Raw genomic sequence first — 23,634 nt, forward strand, 5'->3', positions numbered from 1 at the left:
GATAGAGCAGTTCAAAGAATCTAAAGCAGAATTTTGTATGGAGAAAAGGCGACCTCTTGACAGCAAAAGTTCACCTCTCAAGCCACCATCTTTTGATGGGACAAGTCCGCAGTGGAGTACTTAATAAAAGTTTAAGCTGATAGATAATTTAACTGATAAAAGAATTCTCAGATCTTTATAAGATGCCGGAAGTAACTTTAAATGCTTTTCTTGTCAATTATTCGTTGATCTTTGTTCATGTAGACTGCACAAAAACAACTTCATAGAGACTTTATCGATGGTCCTGCTTCCAAACAACTTGCTTTATCCAAAGCCTTCTCAAGTGCTTTCCTGACTCATGTGGAAAAAATGTCTGCAAACAAACTTTAAGAACATGAAAAGAACAGTCAGAATTGAAGTGCGTCAGATTCTACATTGAAAGCAAAGCTGGCTGGAACCAGGTGCAGTTAGCAACAGCTTTGGACTTCTCAGCACAATAGATTCACTGCCTCTTTTCCCCAACATCTCTTGAAATCCATGCTGCACAATCATTACTTGTGCCATCTGATTCTGGCAAAAGACCAGCAAAGTAGGGCCAGACGAACAGATGAAGGCCTGCTCGACGAGAGAAAGTTGGATCGGTATCACAGTAATTTACAACCATTGTTCAAAAGATTTCCACTTAAACAATTGAGGAGCTCCCTCTTTCTCTCTCTCTCTCTCTCTCTCTCTCTCCTTCCTTCGGCCAATTGGTGGTTTCCCACAGGATAATTAGAGGTCGCATCGTTGCTTTTCCTTTTAGATCGAAAAGCATTTGCTTTTCCCTGTGTTGCAAAAGCCTTCCCATCACTTAAAGTTGCAAGCGATTTGGTTGGAAAGGTCACCCTGCCATGTCGCCCGCCTTTTCCCCTAGTCTCTGCTTTTTTCCTTTGATCATGACTCTTGTTTCGGACTACCATAACCTTTTTTTTTCTTTCTTTTGATGGTTCATCTCATCCTATGAATGTAGTAAAATGATTGAAAGGCTGATGTTATAATTTAGGATCAACTTCTATTCAAAGGATTTTATTATTATGGTTTGAAGCTTTAGAAACAGCAGAATTGTTGATCTATGACTCAAATATCATGCTTTTATATCTTGGGCACAAGTCTGTTCCCTTTATTAAGACCAAGGCAATTTTACTGTCTACATACATACGACGACGACAGACAAGCCTACTTACTACATGCCCTTAGAAGAAACACTCGTACAGATGTACATATAGTTCAGCCAGTGTTCTGCATGCCGGCAGCGATACCCTTCATCGTCAAGATGAGGGTGTCCTCCAGCCCAGGGGCATACTCGCTTGTTGGGTTCAGCTTCACCAATTCTGCTGCTGGTTTGGTGGACTCTGATATCTCCCTCGACAGATGGGGTCTCACATTGACATGGTAGCTCGGGTCTCTAATCCGCTTCAGTGTGTAGGCTTGGCAAACATTAAGGGTTGTAATGTAAGCATCACGCAGCAGCAGCCGCTGCTTCAAGTATGGATCCCCTTCAAGAAGATCTTTGTGACCAGCGACCTGCAAAAATGTGTGGATTTGTGGTGGTTACCAGTATGCAATCATCATTGGTTGGTAGTGACAGAGCTTGAATCAAGAATGCACAAGGCTATAGGAACATGGACGCAAGGATTCAAATACCAATATGTATGTACCAATGATATTTACTAACCCAACTAAGCATCGGTACTGATGATATCGGTCAGATCGGTACTGATGAAATCGGAAGTGGACGACCATATAAAACCTTACATTAAAGAATCAAATTTGCACCTTTCTAGGTTGTGTTTTCACTCTCTATGCATATACTTAAAGATGGGGATTTTGTACATATACTCGGTGCCTCACATGAGGCTCTGTGACAGAAGGCAACCCGAGTATAAAATAGATTAAATGGATTCAGAAAATGACTAAAAGAATACAACTTATGGATCAAATTCAAGATGTAATAAACTAGTCCACTTGTATAGAGTCCATGACAATGGGTTGCAACAGGTTGGCAGAGTATAAGGATCAGATTTACAGATCTCTCCATCGTCCATTTTAAAGGGGCAAAAGATCCACAGCCAGCCATGCAAAGAAATCATTCAGTCATCTAAAGAAGTTGGCTGATCTTTAGGCACCAAACAGAAACAAACTATTAAACACAACCGGTAATAGCATGACCAAGATCGCAAACCAGCCTAAATTTGGATATGCACCAATTTGATGAAAGGTAAACTTCATGATTGATGGTTATATTTTCAGCAAATAGGCCTAGCAGTCAGAGATGCAATAGACAGAATAGGATACCATAATTGAACCAGAACAGATAACCCAGATTATCATTTGAAGATCAAAGTATGCATGATGAAAAGAACTAACCTGAAGAAGAAGACGCTTTGTTTCTTCATAGTTGGCTCTGAGTCGCCCCCCAAAGCTCCACAAATCCTCAGACACTAGAAGTTTATCATACAATGCAGCTATTCCAGGATCTCCTTTAGCAAAGACCATCTCCACCAAATCGATTGTGACCCTGAAAAATGGCCATTCATTGTACATCTCCTGTAAAATGTGAACATTCCTGATATCCTTCTGCAACACATGCTTGAATGCCGCACCAAATCCAAGCCACACAGGAAGGTGAAACCGTGTCTGTGTCCATGCAAAAATCCATGGGATTGCACGCAGTGATTCAATGCCTCCGCTGGGCTTTCTTTTTGAAGGTCTGCTGCCAATGTTCATTCTACCATACTCCAGCTCAGGTGTCGCCTGCAGTAACAAAAAAGTCATTATGTTTTCTTTTCCACATTTGATGAATCATGTATCAGAGGAACAAAGGAACTGAATAAGCAAAAGGGCGGAAAGACACCAGAGTGTATCTACAGTTAAAAGTATGTACCATATAAACAAACATGTAGATCCGCAAGTCAAAATAAAACCGATAAAACTTTGACTTCACAGACAAAAGTAATGTAAGGACTGTTGGTACTCATTCAAATATGTACATCATCTTCAACCAAGTATTAAGTATATAAACTAGTGACCTAGGGAAATTGACTCTGAAATGCAGTAGGAAACAAGAACCACATCACTTACCAGTCGGAAATACTCGACAAAACGTGGTTCTTGGAAGACAATTGATCGATACTCCTCTGTAGCCACAATAGCCATCTCATCCATCAAAGCACGCCATTCTGGTTTTGGAGAAATGGGGGGACGCATTCCATGCTCAAGTGTAGCAGCTGTGAAACGTTGAAGAGTTCTGAAGCATAAATGTTCCTCCCCAAAACACTGCTCTATTACTTCACCTTGAACTGTAACTCGGAGGGATCCATGTATCGTGTCTGGTGGCTGAGACAATATAGCAAGATGAGTAGGACCGCCTCCTCTTCCAACAGTTCCCCCTCGCCCATGAAACATTGTTAATTTCACTCCATATTGCTTAGCTACCTTTACAAGTTCCTCTTGAGCTTTATATAACTGCCACGCTGCAGAAAGACGCCCGGCATCCTTTCCAGAATCTGAATACCCAATCATAACTTCCTGTTTACCATCAATCCTATTCCTGTACCATTCAATTGAAAAAAGTCGGGCTACAGCTGCAGGAGCTGCATCAAGATCTGCAAGTTTCTCAAACAGTGGCACTACTCTCAATGACTTCTTCACATGGCATTCACGCTGCAACAGCTCAACGGCAAGAACATCTGATGGTGTTGTTGCCATTGAAATGATATAAGCCCCAAAATTGTCCGGAGGAAGTTCGGCTATAACATGGAATGTGTCTAAAACATCAGCAATTTCATCGGTCTTGGGTAGGTCAGGACCAAATAAAGGGCGTTTTCCATTAAGTTCAGACAACAGCCATTCCTGACGTTGTTCCTCAGACCATTCACGATACGACCCAATTCCCAGGTGCTTGGTGATTGCATCAATAACATCAGTGTGCCTGTCAGACTCTTGCCTGATATCAAGCCTCACAAGAGACAGGCCAAAGGTTGACACTTGGCGCAAGAAATCAAGGAGGCTTCCATCAGCAATGGGCCTATCACCACAATCACAGAGCGATCTGTAACAGAGCTCAAGAGGCTCCAGAAACTGCAAGAGACAGGCATCAATCATGAAAAAAGATAGTGTCATAGTCATTTGTGTGAATGCCAACATAATCAGATATAAAAAAAGGCAAGAGCAAAACATTTAAGAAAAAAATGTTGAACGATAATTTTGCCCAACAAGATCTAGTTTCATCTCATTGGCTTCCATAAGTGAGAAATAGAAAAAAAAAGGAGAAATTTCACAAGACTTCATTATAACTTATCAATGTACCTGGTCAACATTGGTGAAAGTTGCTTCTTCAGGAATGTCAGAATATCCATTAGACAGTAAATGGCGAGAACGCTCCCGTGTGTTGTATAGCTTGTCCCTGACATCGCTTAGCACAACACGATAAGGTTCACTTGGAGGGACTTTTTTCCAAAATTCTGCATTCAGAACATTGATAACAAACCCAAAAACAATCAATATAGATAAAGATGTTAGGTCTGGTAGAAAACATTTGGTTGGGGGATGGAAAAAATTAAAAAGTATGTAAACTGCTTACTACATGAAAAAAAAAAAAAAGAGGAACCAATCTCTTATAGGATTTGAGTGCACGTTCATATCTTTGCTTTTAGAATAAAAAATATATAACCACTTCAGCTTCAAGAGAAATAAGAACCTTATGAACAAGAAGAGGATGAAGGAAAAAGGGGACATATGACATCTTTTTTTCTTTTGTAGGAAGACATATAGCAACAGTAAGAAATTATTTGGCTGAATTATGGTCAAACTTCAGCTTGATGGTGTTAATGCAATTGAACCATCCATTTCAATGACATTTTCATTTTAGAATTCTTTGTTCAACCTTGGGATTTCACTAACTTTACCTGGCCCAATAAATTCGACAGGTTAACAATTAACTGTTTAATCCAGTCGGGGTCATCCAGCTCCGAAAATGTGGTAATGTAATATAAGTAAAAAGGATGTTGCACAACTTATTCTTACAGGACAAAGGAGGATACAAGATAGTTTAGATGTTGATGATCATGTGTGGATGAAATGAATGACAAAATGACAAGGAAAAGTACTTTGATAAAGGAAGCATTGGAGCACTAACTATATGTTTTAAATCTTTGCAACTGTATAATTTCAACTTAAATTTGTTTCAAGAATAAAAAGGTTATATTTTCTGATAATTTCTGAAAGAGAAGAGATTGACACCATAAAAAAGAAAAAGATAATTCCAGATCAAACTGATTTATGCACAGTTGATAAAGATATGCATAGAAAAATGCATATTACCATACTTATATACTGTTTTGCATCCTTCTTTGACGAGCAATGTAACTAATTTATATGCAGTTGATGAAAAAGTCTCATGTAGAAAAATGCATTCTACAATACCTATGTAGTGTTTTGCATCTTTCTTCGAGGAGCGATGTAGTTGATCTGCACGTACTCGGAGTTCATCATTGCAGCGCCACATAGACAACTGTGAAAATATGATTTCGGGAACCAAAACTCAAAAATCAAATTCCTAGTGATGTCACAGATATTTATAGAGATCCAGACAAAAATGATTGGCTGAACATCATATTACCTCAAACATGAGATCCTCTATCTGGGAATAGTACAAGTTTGCAGCCATCATTCTAGCCAACAAGCACACATCCCTTGTAACCTCCGGTGTAACTCTGGGATTTCCTATGTAACATAACCATCACGTCTTAGATTGACAAAGCATGGTCTAGGCATAGATTATGTGTCATTACTTCTATTGATGTCAGCAAAAATATCACTCAATCACTGTTGTTTAATTATCTCCATTCTTTGAGAAAAGCATTATTTGCTGTTAAATACTATACTGGCTCAAATTTTAAATTTCAATAAAGAAATCTTAAGGCAAAAAAAGAAGACTAGAAGTTGAGCATAAATTAATGGCTGTGTCATACCATCACGATCCCCACCCATCCATGAAGAAAACTGAATCAAAGGAGCATTATAGGGTACACGCTCATCTATTCCTATGTTTTTAAGTGCTGTATCCACCCGCCTTAAGAACTTAGGAACACCCTTCCATATTGTTTCATGAAAATAGCTCATTCCAGCCCTCATTTCATCTTGAGGAGTGGGAGGAGTTCTTCGGATCTCATCAGTCCTAAAGGCGGCTTGAATCTGCAATAAAGAAAAATAAATAAAGCATAGTCATTAAGGATAATAAGTAGTGCAGACTTACTCGAGGTTTATGCAAGAGAAGCAAGCGTAACAATTTCAGATATAGTGACCACAGAAGTCGCCTATGTCCATAGCATTTGCATAATCTTTCAAATATAATCCCTTCCTCCATTTCAAGTGGTTCTTGTTCAAGAGAATAGAATCAATTCAACTGCAAAATCTTCAACCAAGGTGGATTTCTATGTAATATGTAAATTTTTATGCACAAGAATCATCAGAATCTAAAGGTATATAAACTAGTAGCAACAGACTAATAGATGCTGGGATGCATGATTGTCTGTGTGGTGCAGAAATTAATGATCAGTTCAGAACATACATTTAGGACAACAAAATACCATCATAAGGTTACTGAATAATACAATTGAGTTGAAAAAAAATTATAATCGTCAAAATTTTAAAATTTGATACAGTCCCATGAAGGCCATCATAGCAAGATTTTACTGCTGTTATTGACAATGACTTTCATCAATATGCTATTTCTTTTTGGCAAAAAATAGATCAAAGTAGGACAACAACATAAGCACATTCAGAACATGTGTCATTTTCAGTCATCACATAGAGGCAGGCAAAGGTGTAAGTAGGGCTGAAAAAAAAGCTTCTCAAAGAATCTAGACAAAATTTCACCATATTTTTTTGTTTACATCTTATTTGGTACTCCGACATAATTTAACCAAAATTACTTTAACATTCTAGGACTAACCCATCTCTCCATTAACAGTTCACAGATAAACCAGTACTATTTAGCAAGTTTCTTAATAAAAAATGAGAAAATTTCTCCTGACAACTAAAGTAAGGAGAATATGGATGAAATTAATTGCCTACGATCATAAAATTACCTCTCTCTGAAGAGCCTCATCAAGCTCCTGCTTGTCATCAGGAGTGATATCCTTGGCAGTCAACTGCGTCAGACAGTTTCTTATCCTGAATACACAACAAAGGAATAAATTCTACAGCACATTTATCATGGTCCCACATCCCAACTGTGTTTTAAGTGCCACTTAATTAAGTACAGTATGGAGGAGGCATAAACAAACTATGCAGTACATGGGAGAGAACCATTAACCTTAGGAACTATACATTTACATGTATTCATAACAAAGAAACATTGGCAGAACAAGACAGGAATAATAGATGTAAATTCATATCAAGACCTGCTTCCTTTTCCAGAGTTCAAATACAAGACACCATCACTATATGAATTTCTAGTCAACCAAAGAGCAATCTTATTCACATTAATCAAGAACTACCATGTGAAAATATACTATCATGTGTGGACAGGTTCAACAAATAATTAGTAATCAAGAGAAAAAAAATCAAATAAGCATAGGAAAACAGATTTAGCATGCCCATATATCGAGATATAGGAAACTGCGACCAAGTGAAGCCTGCATGTAAAACCAGGTCAAGTAATAGGCATGGACCCAAAATGTATGCAACAAAAAACTATTAACCTCTGACCCCAAGGCATCGTTTTAAGGTTCCAACATACCTTGCATGCTTCTGAAGCAGGGACCTTCTGACTGACTGAGTTGGATGTGCAGTCAAAACAAGATCAACCGTCTGGTTCTTGAGAGCATCAAAGACCTCTTCTGGGGACTTCTTTAACTGCGCTACTAGACGCTTTAGGGTCTCTTCAATGTCTGATTCAGTAGTTGCAGAGTTCTCATCAGCAAAATCACCCTTCTTTAGTTTGATTCTTCTGCGATAGGCAATCTGCACCTCCTCAGCCAAGTTGGCTAAGTTAAGCATGTGCGAGAATGATTTGGTAACAACGATTAAATCGCCAGGATCCAGACTTGTCAGTTCATTACCCAGCTCCTCAAGTTTCCTGGGGTCATGCTTCCGTTCATACTCAGCAGAATGTTCATAGCATTCTTGAACCTGATAATACACAACTTTATATTAACCTATGCCTTCTAAAGATTTCTGACCTGTCTCCTCTATCAGTTATCACCAAGACATCTCATTCCAAAAAGATGTTAAAATGAAACAAATCCAATAATTGAAGACCAACAGTAATTATCTTTAAAACACATCAACTTTGGGGAAAGATCAAATCCAGCAGCTCTGTATCTTTAATTACGAACAATTACTTAAATGTCAAAGACATCCACAGATGTTGTTTTCAAATGATCGATCTAGGGGTCCACCAGGTCCAACAGCCTGATACTTACTTTAGCAATTTGCCAATGTTCTTATAGTCTTAAACAACTCATGAATCAATCTAAAACATTGATATTAACGAAAATAAAATTCAAGAAAATAATCATAGATGAAACTAAAATATCATTCATCAAATATTCTTCCACCTATCGTTCATCTGAACTTCAAATTAAAACAAAACAAAAGAAAACTAAGAGGTCCACTTCCAACATGAAGGACACTCCTAAGCACAAGACATTCCGCACATTCTCGAAGGATGTGATCCAAGAAACAGTTCCTTGCCCCTATTCAGGTAATATCGTACCTATTGGCATGGACGGGGGTCGATCCCCCAGTGGAGGGCCTTTGCGCATATGCATATATACATGCACATAAACATAGAGAAAACCTCTTTTATATTAGTTCATTAAGAAGAAACAAAAGCACTGAAAACTCAAATTTCCACGAAACTGAGCGAACGTGCCGTTCAATTACCATTTCTCTGAGATCTTCCCCGTGCAAATCCTGGAGGATGTCGAGGAACCGATCTAAAAGAAGGGCGTCGTACTCGACCAACTTATCATCCTCGGACACCTTCCCCGGCGCCAGAAGCCTCAACTGGGCATCGATCGACGCCGTCTTCTCCAACCGAGTCATCTCCCTACCCCCTCAACTCACTGTTCACTAGAAAGGCCCGCCGTTCGGCAGAACACCGCCCCCCGGTCGCGATCCGCCGGTGCCAAAACCCCAAAACCCTAGTCTCAGACTCCGGAGGACAAAAGAGGGAAGCAGGGAAGATCGAAGAGGAGAGAGATCAGACCTCAGAGGGGTGAGTAAAGCTGAAGACCGCAGTGGGCTATTTATAGAGGCTACGAAACTGTTTCGAGTGCGTTTGACGGTGACGAATATACCACTTCAGATCCGTTGAGTTTTTGGTGTTTAAAACCGTTTATAAACAGAATAAAAACATGTTTATAAAAACAAACAAAATAAGAAAGAAGGAGAAGAGAATTTTGTTAGGATTGTTGCTCAACCATAAATTATTTATTATATCAATGTACATTTTGTTTTTAGAAACAAAAAAATAAGAAAAAGGGAGAAAAAGAGTTTTATTATAATTGATGATCAACCCTAAACTATTTATTATATCAAAATATATTGAAATACTGTCAGGGAAAATATCTTTTTTATTTTTTTTAGATGATATCCCTTTTTATAATTTCCAAACAATCACTCCATATTTTAAAAATCTTAAAAATATCCCCAAAAATTGTCATGTATTTTTTTCTTAAATTCAAAAAGTTTTTTGGCCAATTGTTCATAGTGTTATTGTTTTAAAAATACTTTGACATCAATATTTAGTTCAAAAATCCTATATAGTGTTTTTATCCTAAGACTAGTTTAAAACACTTCATAGTATTTTTATTCTAAAAAGATGAAACAAAAATACTATATAATATTTTTCATACAAAAACACTATACAGTATTTTTAAAATATTATGCAATATTTTATGGACAAAAGCTAGCCCATTAAAACACTATGAATAATTAGCGAAAAAAATTTAGATTTAGAAAAGAAAAAAAAGGCAGCTTTTAAGGGGTATACTTGAAATATTAGAAATAGGATTGGCTATTTGAAAATTATGAAAAAAAAAGGGTATCATCTAATAAAAACTCAAAAAGAAAATATTTTCTCAGACAATCACCCATATATATTTGGACAATTTCGTTAAAAAATACTATATTTTTTTTGGAGAATAGTATCTCTTATTCTGGTTTTACCAAATTACGGATCTAATTCAAAAGCTTTTTAAACTAGTCACCTCTTCTCCTCCCTTTCTTCAATCGCAATCGTCATCGTCAGCTCGCTCTTCCTCCTCCTTTCCCCTTCTTCCTCATCACCTCTCTCTCCCCTTGTCCCTCGTCTCCTCTTCTCCCATTCTCTTTATTCCTTGTTCTCTTCCATTCTTTTAATACTCTTCTCCATTAGTGATGGAGCCTTACGGTAGAAGGCTGATGGACGATGAGCAATGTAGGATGATAAAAGTGACAATGGAGGGGTAGGGGACGATAGTTTGGAGTTTTTAAATTATGAGTATTATTTGTAAAAACTAAAATAAGGATAATGTTTGAGAAATATACGAAATATGAGTATTTTATAGAAAAATCACCTAATATATTTTATTTTTTAAAATTAAAATAAAAAGAAGAGTATTTTATTGATATCGATGACCAATCCTAAGTTATTTATTATATACAAAATATTTTTTATATAAAAAATACATTAACATACACCTTTAAAATTAGTTATATATATAATTACCAAACTCAAAATTTTATAAAAGCACAATAGTATTATTATTGATTTTCATGCCATTCAAAAAATCAACTATTATCAATGTAATTTAAAAATGCTAAATAATTTCAAATTAGTAACTTCTATATTCATCCCTCTAAATTTAAACTTAGAATCAAGTAATAGGTAAAGAATAATGAGAATTTTAGGTATTTAATATTTTTAGTAAAACAGTTAACTTAGATTTATTTGATGGATGCTAACGAGAGTGACGCATAAGATATGAACATTAATGGAAGGATGGATACGTAAAACCCCTATTTAGTGAAAGTTGCATCAATAGTAGGATGCCGGACCAAAATAGTTGATTGATTTGAATGGCCACAAAGAACAGATTAAAGAAAGAAAAAAAAAGAAAACAAAGGCACAAAAAAATAGCATATTCCGTTTTCTTCGCACTGTTGTTGATGGGCTTTCCAGCTTGTAATTATTCCCACCCTCACTAAAGGTTAGATGGTGGATCCCTACTCGATGAGACCTCTTTTAGGTCTCTCTTTTGTGAATGGTTCGTTTGCGTTTCATCTGAAGAGTGCAACTCAACCTTTATTTAATGCCATTCTTTATTTAATGCCCTTCCTCGCATTTAAATATTTTCAATCTTATCTTCTTTCTACAGAATATGTACGAACAGATAGATAGAGAGAGAGAGAGAGAAAAAAGCGACAAGAAGCATGGCTTGTGATGTTGTATACATCGTAGAGGGATCATCTTAGATAATATTTTTAGTCTAAGAGTACGAGACATAGCGAAGTCTAAGTAGTTAACTCGATACAAAGAGTATAGCTAAATAGATAAGAAAAATTAAAAATATTATTTTTTATACTGTGTTAATATATAAAAAAGAAATGTGAAGAGAAAATGGGTAAGAAACTAAATTACTCATAGAACAATGCTACTTAGTGGACAAAAACAAAAAAAAATAAAGTATTGAAAGAAGTTTTGTTATCTAAGTATATAATATAAGGTGATATTATTTGGAGAATAAAAAATTCACATATCAAAAGAAATATTGATAATTATGATTTTATTATTTATATTAAAGATTTAACGATAGGAAAAAAAAATATATCATCCCGAGTTCTCGTAGGATTTTCTCAAAAAAATAAAAAAATTATGTAAAAGGATAGAAGTGTTGGTCATTAGATATTTTCTTTTGGTTTCAATGTCTTCTTCTCTCCTAACAAATACAATTTTGATTTGTATGTAGTCGAGCAAGATTAGATGCCTTGATCACAAAGTATCGAATCACTTATCGAGGAATAAAATAATGGTGTGGGATTTTATACGTGGACTTTGATAACTTATCATACATTTGTGCTTCCCAATACAATAATACAAATTTGGGCTTTTGAACGTTATCAAGCTTATATATACATATAATATTAGCGATCATTCCTTTTCTTTATCGTTGTTGGGGTGGTGGGAATAAAGGTTTCGAAGGTCTTCACCTTCGTTAGACTTTATTGCATGAGCTGTCGTCCCCATCGCTCCAAGAAAAATCCAAGGAAGCATGAAAGACTTCAGCTTCGTCGGCTGAGACTTCCACACCGCATGCTGTGTGACGTCCCAAGAAATCTTGTTGTGATGCTACTCATAAATGTTCAATTTAGACCAAACAAGATTTCCAATTAATATATTTTTTTTCTTCTTTTTGGTTTGATTATTTAATTATTATTTTGATGATCCATTTTTTGAGTTCATATTGGACCTAATTTTTTTTCCATGACCACATCAATTTAGAGGATGGAATTTTATTTGATTTGTTTAATCCATGATAATTTTGTGAATTTGGATAGAGAAATAGGTGTTCGAGTTTGAATATAAAAATACGATTTTGGTGTACTTAAGTCAACTGCATAACAATTCTGATGAAAAAAATAGAAGATAAGAATAATTATTGAAGAAATTTTATTGAAGAAATAAAAATACTTCAATACATTAACATGTTCCCTTTCCTATTTATACATATTAGGAGAAAAGATTTCCCTTAATAAAATAGAGAGATTTCCTCATAGTTGGAGAAATCTTATCTTCTATCAAATTCAATCACTTAAAATAGATGTTCAACCTAATTTATGTTGACCTAAACTCAAATTCATCATCGATTTCAACGATTATCTCTAAATTGAAAACGATGTTTTCGTGATGAATCTGAATATAAAAAATATGTATTTATGAGGGAAAATACCTCTAAACTAGAATCTACTAAAGTCAACTACTGAAACTTGGTCATGGCGGAGAATATGATCCTTCAAACGTGTTCTTTACTCCACTCAGTGGGATCCAAAACATAGATCAAACCTGCCTCCTATTTTATTTGCCAGCATCAAGAATTCAACTCCATGACTCTTTTTCTCAAAAGGAAGCCAAGAAAGAAAACAAGGAAGACTGATGCGTGTTTTCTTGACGAGTTCATCATCTGAGATGAGGTTACTGTTCCCTCCTCTTCGCTAGTCAGGGACATGCTATTACTGGATGCATGCAATTATGGAGAAGCACTGGCTACATGATTGGCATAACACTTTCTGAATTGATATATTATTGTGAACTGCAATAGTCTTCCGTAAACATTCATAAACTGATGAGAGATTCTTAACGGCAGTCGAACACAGAAAGGAGGTATGACTGTTTCCACTGTTCCACGAAGACCGGAGAACGGAAGCATCCATCCATCGACACCGACGTTAATGGAGGGTGGGCTTCCGGTAGCCTCGAAAGCGATTGGCATGAAGACTGGAATTACTTCTTGGACGGAGGACAGATTAAAAGATCTTTGAACACATGTCGAGTACGGTGAGAGTGCATTGGTAGGATCGACACCGAAACAGCTGTTGAGAGTGGCAGACAGCATAGCATCCATCTGCTTCGACTCCAAGCATGAGATCTGAGACTGGGAATAGAGTATATACTGTGGATATATATGGGATGGATGAAGTCTTTTCTTTAGCTTTCTCTGTGATATGCCATTACGTTATGTTTGATCGATCAGATTCGATATATGGAATCTTGAAGAAATCTAATTACTAGACATATCACGACAACTACCCGACATTATAAAGAATCTATTGAATATATCATGTTAATTTAATATAGCATGTTCCCTCGTTAGATGGACGATCACAAAAATGATGTTACGTAAGCCTGACTTCTTAAATACATCAAAAAAATATTTTCTTCTTCTTTGTATAAGTTCTAAATATGCAATGTCTACTCCAGAAATGAATAATGTCAAATCATCAAACTGAACTGATATTTAATTTAACTATGTCACTCTATAAATCAAAATATAGAATTATATCATGGAAGCTCATATTTTTTGTCATCCTAGAAGAGTTTTGGCTTCTTACATAACTTCAAGAAAAAAGAAGAGAAGATAATAGAAAGAACAAGGAATACTTTCAATTTATAGTAACTTTTATTTATTCAAAAATATGTATTTGTATTAATGAAAAGGATAAAGTACAAGTTTTTTAAACAAAAAAAAATTCAGTCATAACCCAACTAATCTCCTCATCCTCATCCATGTACCCAAAAACCAATCGTTCATTTATTTATTTTAATCTTAATATTTATTTTTTATTATATCTAATCTTAAACATTTGAATTAATTTTAACATGCTCTTTTAATTCAAAATAGTTGGAACTTGAAGTTTCTTTCAAAAAAAATAAAACTTCTCTTTTGCTAGAGTTTTTGTTAAGATGTTGGCAAGTTTATCTTCAATGTTTGTAGTAATTTATTTGAATCTCTCATGTATTTAGTGCACCCGTGAAACTTATCATCATAATAGATTTTAGTTGGTTCATTTTGATTTTCTTAGAGATCTATTAGGATTCTTTGAAGCCATATTATTTGATATGTTATACTTATAATCATAACATACTTAGAGATTAAGATAGGAACATATTCTTTTTTTTTTTGTTCATAAAATCACTCTTAAGCCAAATCTCAAAGTATTTTTCTATCTAACCTAATCACTATCAATATAAAAATATAACTTAAAATCTTTTAACCGCCGAATATCATCATTGAGAGTTCCTTTCATATATATAAGAATTTTTTTAATTGCTTCAAAATGATGCTTACTAGGGTTACACATCGATAGAGATGATTTTACCTTATGCCAACTCATATGTCACCAAGATTAACACCTAAGCATGGCTCTATGTCACCAACCCCGCATCAATAACCGATAATAATTGTTATACTTTGTTAAGATCAGAAAATGATCAAGCGGTTCACCTAGTCTTATTAAAGACATAGGGATTAGGTATAACAAGGAACCTATCAGCTCATGCCGAAGAGAGGGGCCTCTCTATATACTAAGTCATATAGCTTATACTGTTATCATTTCCTCTTCGCTGATTTAACCATCAGAGGGGCCATACCAGGCAACCCTTGATGCCTACCTATTATGCAAGATTGTTGGTTGCTCAAGGACACCAGGACGACCCAACCCTGAGGAGGAACCTTACAACCAAGAAGATCCCGGTCCGCCTATCCGATCATCCCTAACTGAGTCCTCACCGGTTGACATCTTTTCGACTAAGCAACACATATATGGTCTTACCTCATCAAGTTTCCCACGTCAGCTAGGAAGAGACACCTAGCAAAGCTTGCACCTTCGACGGTGGACCAACCGTATCGACTCATCAGTCAACAGTACTCATGACACCATCATGCATAAATTTGGATAATAAATAAAATAAAATATGCAGCCTTAAATGTATGAGATATATAATCCTTCAATAAGACTTATATACTATTTCTCATCTATGTTTTAAACTCCATCATCTAACATAAGTTTATTATCTATTTTTTTAAAATCCATCATCAAACATAAATTTATCGTTATCATTTGTATTCATTAAAATATTCACTGGCTTACAAGTTATTATATAAAATCATTTTAACAAATCTTTACTATATTTTTGTTAGTACAAAAAAATTCATTTGCATCTTGAATAATTTTCATTCCAAAAGACTTAGGTCAATCATTTTAAATTTTGGCATCATATTTTTCTTTCTTAAATTCAACAAGCATATCTCATGATTTTTTAATATAAATTATATTATCCATATACAAATAAACAAAAAGAATGTTCATACGTTAGGCTTATATATATATAAAGTTGATTCACTTGAATTTTTTTAAGAATTACATTAAGAAAATATTTGTCAATTCTGCTATACCGTATCCTCGGTGCTCATTTCAAACTATATAATGTTTTATCATATATATATATATATTATTTTTCAGCATTTTAATTTTAAATTATTCATACTGCTTTACATAAATCTCTTCTTAGAACTTTCCATTCAAGAAGGCTGATTTGATATCAAATTGATAAACTTATCAATTTTTGCTAAGCTACCAATGCTAATACTGTTATAATTGTATCAATTCTAGCAACTAAAGAAAAAGTTTTTAAAATATCGATACTTGGAATTCGAGCATCAGCATTAAATTTTAAGTTCGTTATTCATATATACAACTTCAAAACAAATATGTTTCAAAGAAAAATATGCAAAATCATGAGATTGATATATCTTAAAACACTACAAATTTTTTTTAGAAGTATTTTAGTATCACAAGAATCACCTAAATTAGAATAATTCAAAATATGCGAAAATTTGAATGAGGTATAAACAATAAGGAATATATCATGTATCTTATCAACTTCTTCTCCTATAACTATTGAAATTTTAACTATTTTAGAGTTTTAAACTTATTCTTTATTAAAAATAACATCACGACATATGATCAGTTTTTTAGTTATAGGATCATAAAGTCTTGAACATTCATGTTCTAAAGTTTCATCTGAAGATCTATTCAATTTTTGCTCGTAAACTAAACACACCTTATTAGTTCATCAATAAACGATATATTTGTATCTTTAGCTTCTTTTATAGTAGTAAACATTATATCAAATTTGAGATAAACTCTATAAACTTTTTTTACTATTGTTTATTCATCTAGGTTTTTACTGTAAGACCTCAACTGATTCATAATAAAAAAGACTTCTAAGAAAAAATAAACGATAGATTTAGAATATTTTATCGTAAGAGTTTTGAATTCACATCGAAGAATCTAAAGCTTTAAAGTTTTTACCTTATATGTACTTATAAACATATTTTTTTAATATTTTTTAGTTTTTGTTGTTGCTAATGCTGACCTGATTTGAGAAAATATAAACTTATCAATTTTTTTGTTATAGCACGTAAAGAGTTCTTACATCTTTCTGTATATTTGATCTTTAGTAATATTGGGATTTGATAGATTATACTTAATAAAATTATTTTTTATTAAAATTTATAATTCTTATAAAATAAATTTTATTTTATTTTTAGTAACCTAAAATCAATAATTTTCATCTCTGAAGATAGGAAGAAATTGATTAGAAATATTTACTCCAAAGTTTGTCTTCTCTCTTTTTTTTCACCTTCTCGTTCTACTAGTTCCTCCTCTCGTCTTTTTTAATCGACATACTCTTACTAATCTTCTTTAAATCAAACCCTAATACCACACTTATTGGGAGTAGAAGGAATAATAAGTACTTTCCATCTATAATGTTTTGGACTCATCCGAGATTACATATTTATATTAGTCAAAAAGGATAAAATATAAATTTTTTAAACAAGAAAAAATCAATCATAGTCCAACAAATATTCTCATCCTCATTCATATAAGAAAAAACTAATTATTCATCTATGTATCTTAATTTAAATTTTTATTTTTAGAGAAGGCACCGTTGATGCTAGAATCCTAGCAGTTCTATCATCTGAACCAGACTGCTTGGGCTACTCCGAAGAGGCAACAGAGATGTTTCTTTAAGAGACTCCTGAAGTGCTCCTCGACATCGCCAACCTATCAAACCTCATCCATCGTGGGACGAGCCGCATCTGATGCCGTAAACGCTCGCATATCTTCCTCCCAAGAAATGTTGGGAGGAATCGGAGGGAGCCATTAGAGAACATGGCTCGTGAATGCTTCGAATAGATGCCACCTTGGGCTACTCGTTGCAGTCCTGTAAAGGCCATAATATAAGATAGCTTGATCTGTAAGTATGATATCTGATGGAGTCCATGCATCATTATTATTAAGCTACCGTAATGATGTCTAGCATCTCTACTTCTCGTGTTGGGTCACGTAAGCTATCAACTTTAGCTATTACAGCCTCTCAGTTTCGTGTAACATCTTTCTGAGAACTCATTAATTATCTTATCAAACCGAATCCTAATGCATGATATGATATCAAGACAGACATACTATCCGACGTTCAACCTTATGAGGAGAGAATTGAGTTGAGATCAAACTATTACTATTAACTTAGACTTAAGTATTTTGATCGTGTAATTTAATTTATCACATCAAATTGGATCATGACAATAACTATACTTACATGCTTCTATTAGTATGATAATCATATTTTCCTTTTTAGTAGTAAGAAATTCAAGATAATTGAGTTGACCATAATTGAAGTGTGTAATATTATTAACTTACGCTTGAACATCTAGACCCGTGAACTAGGGTTATTAAATTAATACGTTAGTTATCTCATTAAATTCGAGAGTGCTAATGAATTATTGTACTACTAAAAGCATGACAAATATTTATTTTTCTTTTGGTATGGTTCATTTAGCTTCGACTTAATTAAACCTTTCATAAAGGCAATGTAACTTCATTAATCGAAGAGAATGATGATAATGATGGTTCGGAAAAAAAAAAAAAAAAGGAGTTATTGGAGGACAAGAATAATATAAAGACATCTGAACTTTGTTCTCTGTGAGCATCAGATTCCTATGTTTCTTTTTTTTTTTGCCCTCCCTCGTATCGGTTCTATTCCTCGTTTTAGAAAGGAATTGGGCCGGACCAAATGGCCCACTTCTCCTATCTTATCACTTACTGTGTATATTTAAATTCTAGCCCTTTTTTTTAATCTACTTAATGGCTGATTTGATCTTTTGATCATTTTGACATCATCATATCTATTTTTAAAATATAAAATCATCATTACATGCATGATTTCAAATCATTATTTTATACATGATCATTCTCATAATTTTTTTCCCTTTGTCATGAACAAAAAAAAAAAAAAAAGTGCAACTAGCAAGTTTTTGAGATACGCAAGTTTTACGATATACAAGCTAACAATAATTTTAAGTTGTTCTAAGTTTACAAATTTTACTTCTTGAGATAAACAAGATCTTTATTTATGGCCATATACATAATTGTTATTTTTTAAGATTTTATTCAAAAATAGATTGGCAATTTAAATATCAATCCTCTCCCTCCCTCTCATTTTTCCTTTTACTTTCTTGAGGTCTTCAGTCATTTTCTTTTGCTGCTGCTCATTCTATCGAAAGAAAACCAGTCATTGCTCTAACAAATACATTGGAAATAATTTTTTTGATGAAAGTTCTGAACTCTCAAAAGCTATATTCCAACCTATTAATTTCCTAGCATTAGATTTGGTCTCAATCCTATTCGAACCTAAATCGAATCGAGTCAACAATTCGACGATTTTGAATCGAACCATAGTCGAGGTGATTTGATGAATCTATCAAAAAATTAAAATAATTAAATACCCTTGTAAAATAATAAATATGCCCTTTCAATAGTTTGATGTATAACTAATTATAGGGATATTTTAAGAAATCTAAAATCAAAATCAGAATCATCAATTTAGAAACCGAGGGGGGTTAGAGCAAGCTACCCCTATTAATTTCCTATCATTAGATTTGGTCTCAATTCGGTTCGAACCTAAATTGAATCGGGTCAACAATTAGATGATTTCGAATCGAACCATAGTCGAGGTGATTCGGTTCGGTTTCGAATCTATCGAAAAATTAAAATAATTAAATACCCCGGTAAATGATAAATATGCCCTTTCAATAGTTCGATAAATAACTAATTATAGGGATATTTTAAGAAATCTAAAATTAAAATCAGAATCATCAATTTCGAAACCGAGGGGGTTAGAGCAAGCTACCATCTTGTTGCAAGATCCGAACCCACAAAGCCCAACTCCACCCTATTGATCTATCTGCCAACATCCTGTTGAAAGATCCGAACCCGCAAAAGCGAACTCCCAAAAGCAGTTCCGAACGCGCATGTGGCGATCGAGGATTGTTCCCAAAGGAACACACGCGAAGGGCACTGCAACAGCAGCACAGTCACATCCAATGATGAGTCCCTCCCACCCTTCTTCTAGGACACCCCCACCCAAAGCATGGCTCACATACGCACACTAACGGTGTAAGGCTGCGAGGGGGTTCCCCATGTGCCATTGTGGCCTCATGCCCTTGTATCCATTCTCAGCAAAGTTCCCTTCCTTTGGGTTACCCTCATCCGTTCCTCCTGCCTTCCACCAGCGAGGGATAACCCCACTTGGCCTTTCCTAACTTGCTTGGCCACCATAGAAAGCTCCTGATGGCGACTCCCATGGAGGTAGACAACGTGATGAAGCATCGAATTATTGGGCTAGCTTGCATTAAAGTCTCCATTATTTGAGGTTCAATGGCGAAGAGACATGCAAGGAATAGGAGGTAAAGTGACTGATTTGTTGATTAAAGTATTTAAGTTTAAGTTAGTGATGGTGGATTCAGATTATTTCTCATCTTTGATATGGAACTAATCAGTCACTTTGCCTGAAAAGATTAAGTTAGTAGAAGCATGCAAAGTATTATTTTGCTACCATAGTAATTTTGTTCTTTTGGGATCCGAACAAAAAAAGGTGAAGATGAACTGTAGATTATTAGTTTCAAGTAATCAAGAATTGAAAGAGATGGGTGATAATATGTTGAGATTGACATGTCAGGTTGAAAAGGACTCCCTGCATTAATCCAATAAAAAAAAATGGTGACAGAATTGAGGGGCGAGTCATCATCACGAATGATTTGAAGGCTCAAGGCGTCTTTCGAGTCTACATGGAAGAATCTCAAAGCATGATGCATCTTAACTCTATGATTTGATCTGTTGAGCTGCCATTATCAGTGACGTAGAACAGCGCTAATTATACGGGAGAGTTGGAAATGTTTATGTGGACGAGTAGACAACACACGAACCAGAATCGAAGGATATCCACAAGCTTCCATTTTTCTTTTCTTTTCCTTCGAATCGCAACGCATCAATCTCAACATTGTTATAGCCAAAGCTAATACAACTTGATTAGTTTAGACCTACCGAAGCTTTTGCCTCAAGGACAACACCGAGCTTCTTATCTTGACTTATAGCTGCAGAGGACAAAACGAGTGAGGAAGTACACGAGCATGTCTTTCGGAACTGTTAGATGTTGAAGTTAGGGTTTTTGTAAGATCAAACAAAGTGCATGAAAAATAAGAAAAAGAAGTTAGGGTTTTAGAGGACTCGGGATTAGCAAGCATATAGCATATGGCCTTTTCAGATCAAGGATTAGTTTTGAGATCTTCATCAGAGAATAGGAAGGCGATTTCTTGCGGAATTCCTTCTGCATGAAGTTGTACAATGTTTGAGGCTACTGCTGTACTAGCAATGATTGGATCCTTTCATATCTTGCGGAAGATACTGAACAAAGGAGGAGTGGAAACGTGGGGGTCTTCTCGCACACTCTTCTCTCTCTCTCTCTCTCTCTCTCTCTCTCTCTCTCTCTCTCGTATCATCCAACACCGGAAAATATGAGTAGGAAGCCAAGAAAGGTGGTGTGTGTATGTCTTTACAGCGATATTACCATCTCTTGGAGAAGCGGAGGAGATGCTTGAAGAGAGGATAAACGGAAAAGGAAGACCGTGTTCAGAGATCATTGGAAACCTCGGAGATGCTCTCCAGATGTGGCCGCCACACTCCCACTCTCCGTCGCCGCCTCTCCCTCTGCGTCGACACCTTCTCGGATAGGATCTCCGACAAGTACTGGTCGCTGAGAAGCAGCCTCGTCTTGTCCGTCGCAGCCACGTCGACATTCGCTGCTTCCTCTTTCTTCTTCTTCCTCCTCCTCGTTCCGGGCGTCTGCGACCGGGCCTTCTCTGGCGCCGCGGACGTCACCGGTACGAGGAAGTATATCTTCCCCTTCTGCAGCTCGGCGGTGGGAGGCAGCACCACGGCCTTGGGGATGTCGGCGCCGTCCGACGACGACGGTGAGGGTGGCTTTCGGATTACGTGCTTGGGGTAAGCCTGCATGATCTCACCGGCGCTGACGGTGCCGCTGATCTCCTCGACGCGCCCGTTCGCGTGCACGATACGGATCACGTCCAGCGCGCCGCACGGCAGGATGCAGGAGATGCAACACCATATGGCCTCCTTCATGTCTCTTTCTCTCTCTCTCTCTCTCTAATAATAGTTCTTTCCTGATTCAAATCTATTACTCTCTTCAGGTGGAAAGGAGGAGCGGAGGAGGGGGGAAAGAAGGGATATGAAAAGGGTATATTTAAAGAGGGGAAATGAATGCCCTCCATATTTGCCCCCTCCTTTTGCAGGTATTAGAACTGGGAGGGCGAGCTTTGGTGAGACATGACGGCATGATGATTACCTTTTTCTCTTTTGCTTTTGGTGAGGAATGGGGTGTGTGCGACAGTGATTTTGAGGAACTTGGATAAATATTCTCAATGCCATGTTCTAAGCCTGGCTCGAATCATTGCACCATGACGAACAGCTCAATCCCACAACAACATATTCTTTAATTTAAATGGAAAAAAAGTTACAATTAAGGTTGTCACGATCATATGATTTGACATGTTCTCCTGATAAGAATGAGTTTTGGCTTCGAATAATGTATGTATCATAAAGATGTAGGATTTGTCATGTTCATTTGACATAAATGTCATTAGTCCAATGCATGGATAGCAATTGGAACAAACACAAGTGCTGAATTAATTAAGCTGGTTGGGCCTGGATAATGAGGAGATTGTTAACTCTCTGGGAAACAGTAATCATCATGCAAGGAACATCTTAAAGTATTTAAGCAAAAGGGAGATTGATTGAATAACCGTTACAGAGCAATAAATTAAGTAGAGCAACTCTATGAGATTTTTTGGATGATTGCACAAGAACACACCCAATTACACTAAAAAACTGCATCCATATATATATATATATATATATATATATATATTATTGTATTGCGATTCGTATATAAAAGATCGGACAGGGCACACCAAACGAACACTAGTGCACAGTGGACAATATATTATTATTGTATTGCGATTCGTATTGCTCACAATAATGCTTCTAATCCACTAAACAACGTTAGGTTAAAGTGCTTTGGGCTATCTTTTCTTTTGTGAAACAATAAAAAAACATTCGATTGTCTTTTCTAGGTGAACGAGAAAGCATGGTGTTAATTGTTTTTTTTTTTTCTTTTTTTGGTTTAAAGTTGACAATACATTATGCAATGCTTAAGCATAAAACCTAATGTAAAACATTATAAACGACATGTGGATGGAGTACTCATTGTCTGGTTTATGTAAACAATAGAGAGCAAACATACCCCACATAGGGCCAGCAAACATGTTTATCACATGAATTTGGTTGTAAATAATCCTAACTGTTGGTAATTATTATATGACCTCAAAAGAATGGGATTGTTAAAGGAGCAAAAACTCTTTTATTAAATAAAAGGGTGCCTCTCATCTAAGATTCAGAGTAATTACCTGTAGCCTCTTTGCTTTGTGACACATATGGCTTCTCAATCCTATGGTAGTCACGACTTTCTTAAACATGAGAACATCAAACTTCCACATACGTCTGTTTAGATCCCCATTATGCGTAGTTTTAGTCTCGAGAATTTTGACTAGATAATGTTGGTCTGCATTGTATGCATCAACCCTATCAAAGAGATGGAAGAAAAGGAACAGCTAATTAAGAATAATAATGCTTTCATCATCTGGCACA

At 35.6% G+C, this 23,634-nt stretch overlaps 2 protein-coding genes across 2 annotated transcripts; both read right to left on the minus strand.

Annotated features, from left to right (window-relative positions):
- Nucleotides 1–1,089: 1,089 nt before the first annotated feature.
- LOC135644047 (phosphoenolpyruvate carboxylase 2) lies at nt 1,090–9,246 on the minus strand. Its single transcript, XM_065161432.1, has 10 exons — nt 8,911–9,246; nt 7,763–8,154; nt 7,110–7,194; nt 5,991–6,213; nt 5,639–5,742; nt 5,443–5,530; nt 4,327–4,481; nt 3,100–4,098; nt 2,386–2,772; nt 1,090–1,542 (listed from the first exon to the last, which is right to left on the minus strand). Exons 1-10 carry the CDS (start codon nt 9,070–9,072, stop codon nt 1,246–1,248), a joined length of 2,892 nt encoding a protein of 963 aa, XP_065017504.1. The 5' UTR covers nt 9,073–9,246; the 3' UTR covers nt 1,090–1,245.
- Nucleotides 9,247–21,201: 11,955 nt separating this feature from the next.
- On the minus strand, nt 21,202–22,395 carry LOC103980907 (uncharacterized). The gene has a single exon (XM_009397433.3). The coding sequence runs from the start codon at nt 22,048–22,050 to the stop codon at nt 21,541–21,543; it is 510 nt and encodes a 169-aa protein (XP_009395708.2). The 5' UTR covers nt 22,051–22,395; the 3' UTR covers nt 21,202–21,540.
- Between the last annotated feature and the right edge of the window lie 1,239 nt (nt 22,396–23,634).

This window comes from Musa acuminata, chromosome BXJ1-4, assembly GCF_036884655.1.
Source record: "Musa acuminata AAA Group cultivar baxijiao chromosome BXJ1-4, Cavendish_Baxijiao_AAA, whole genome shotgun sequence".
In the NCBI taxonomy this organism is placed as follows: domain Eukaryota; kingdom Viridiplantae; phylum Streptophyta; class Magnoliopsida; order Zingiberales; family Musaceae; genus Musa; species Musa acuminata.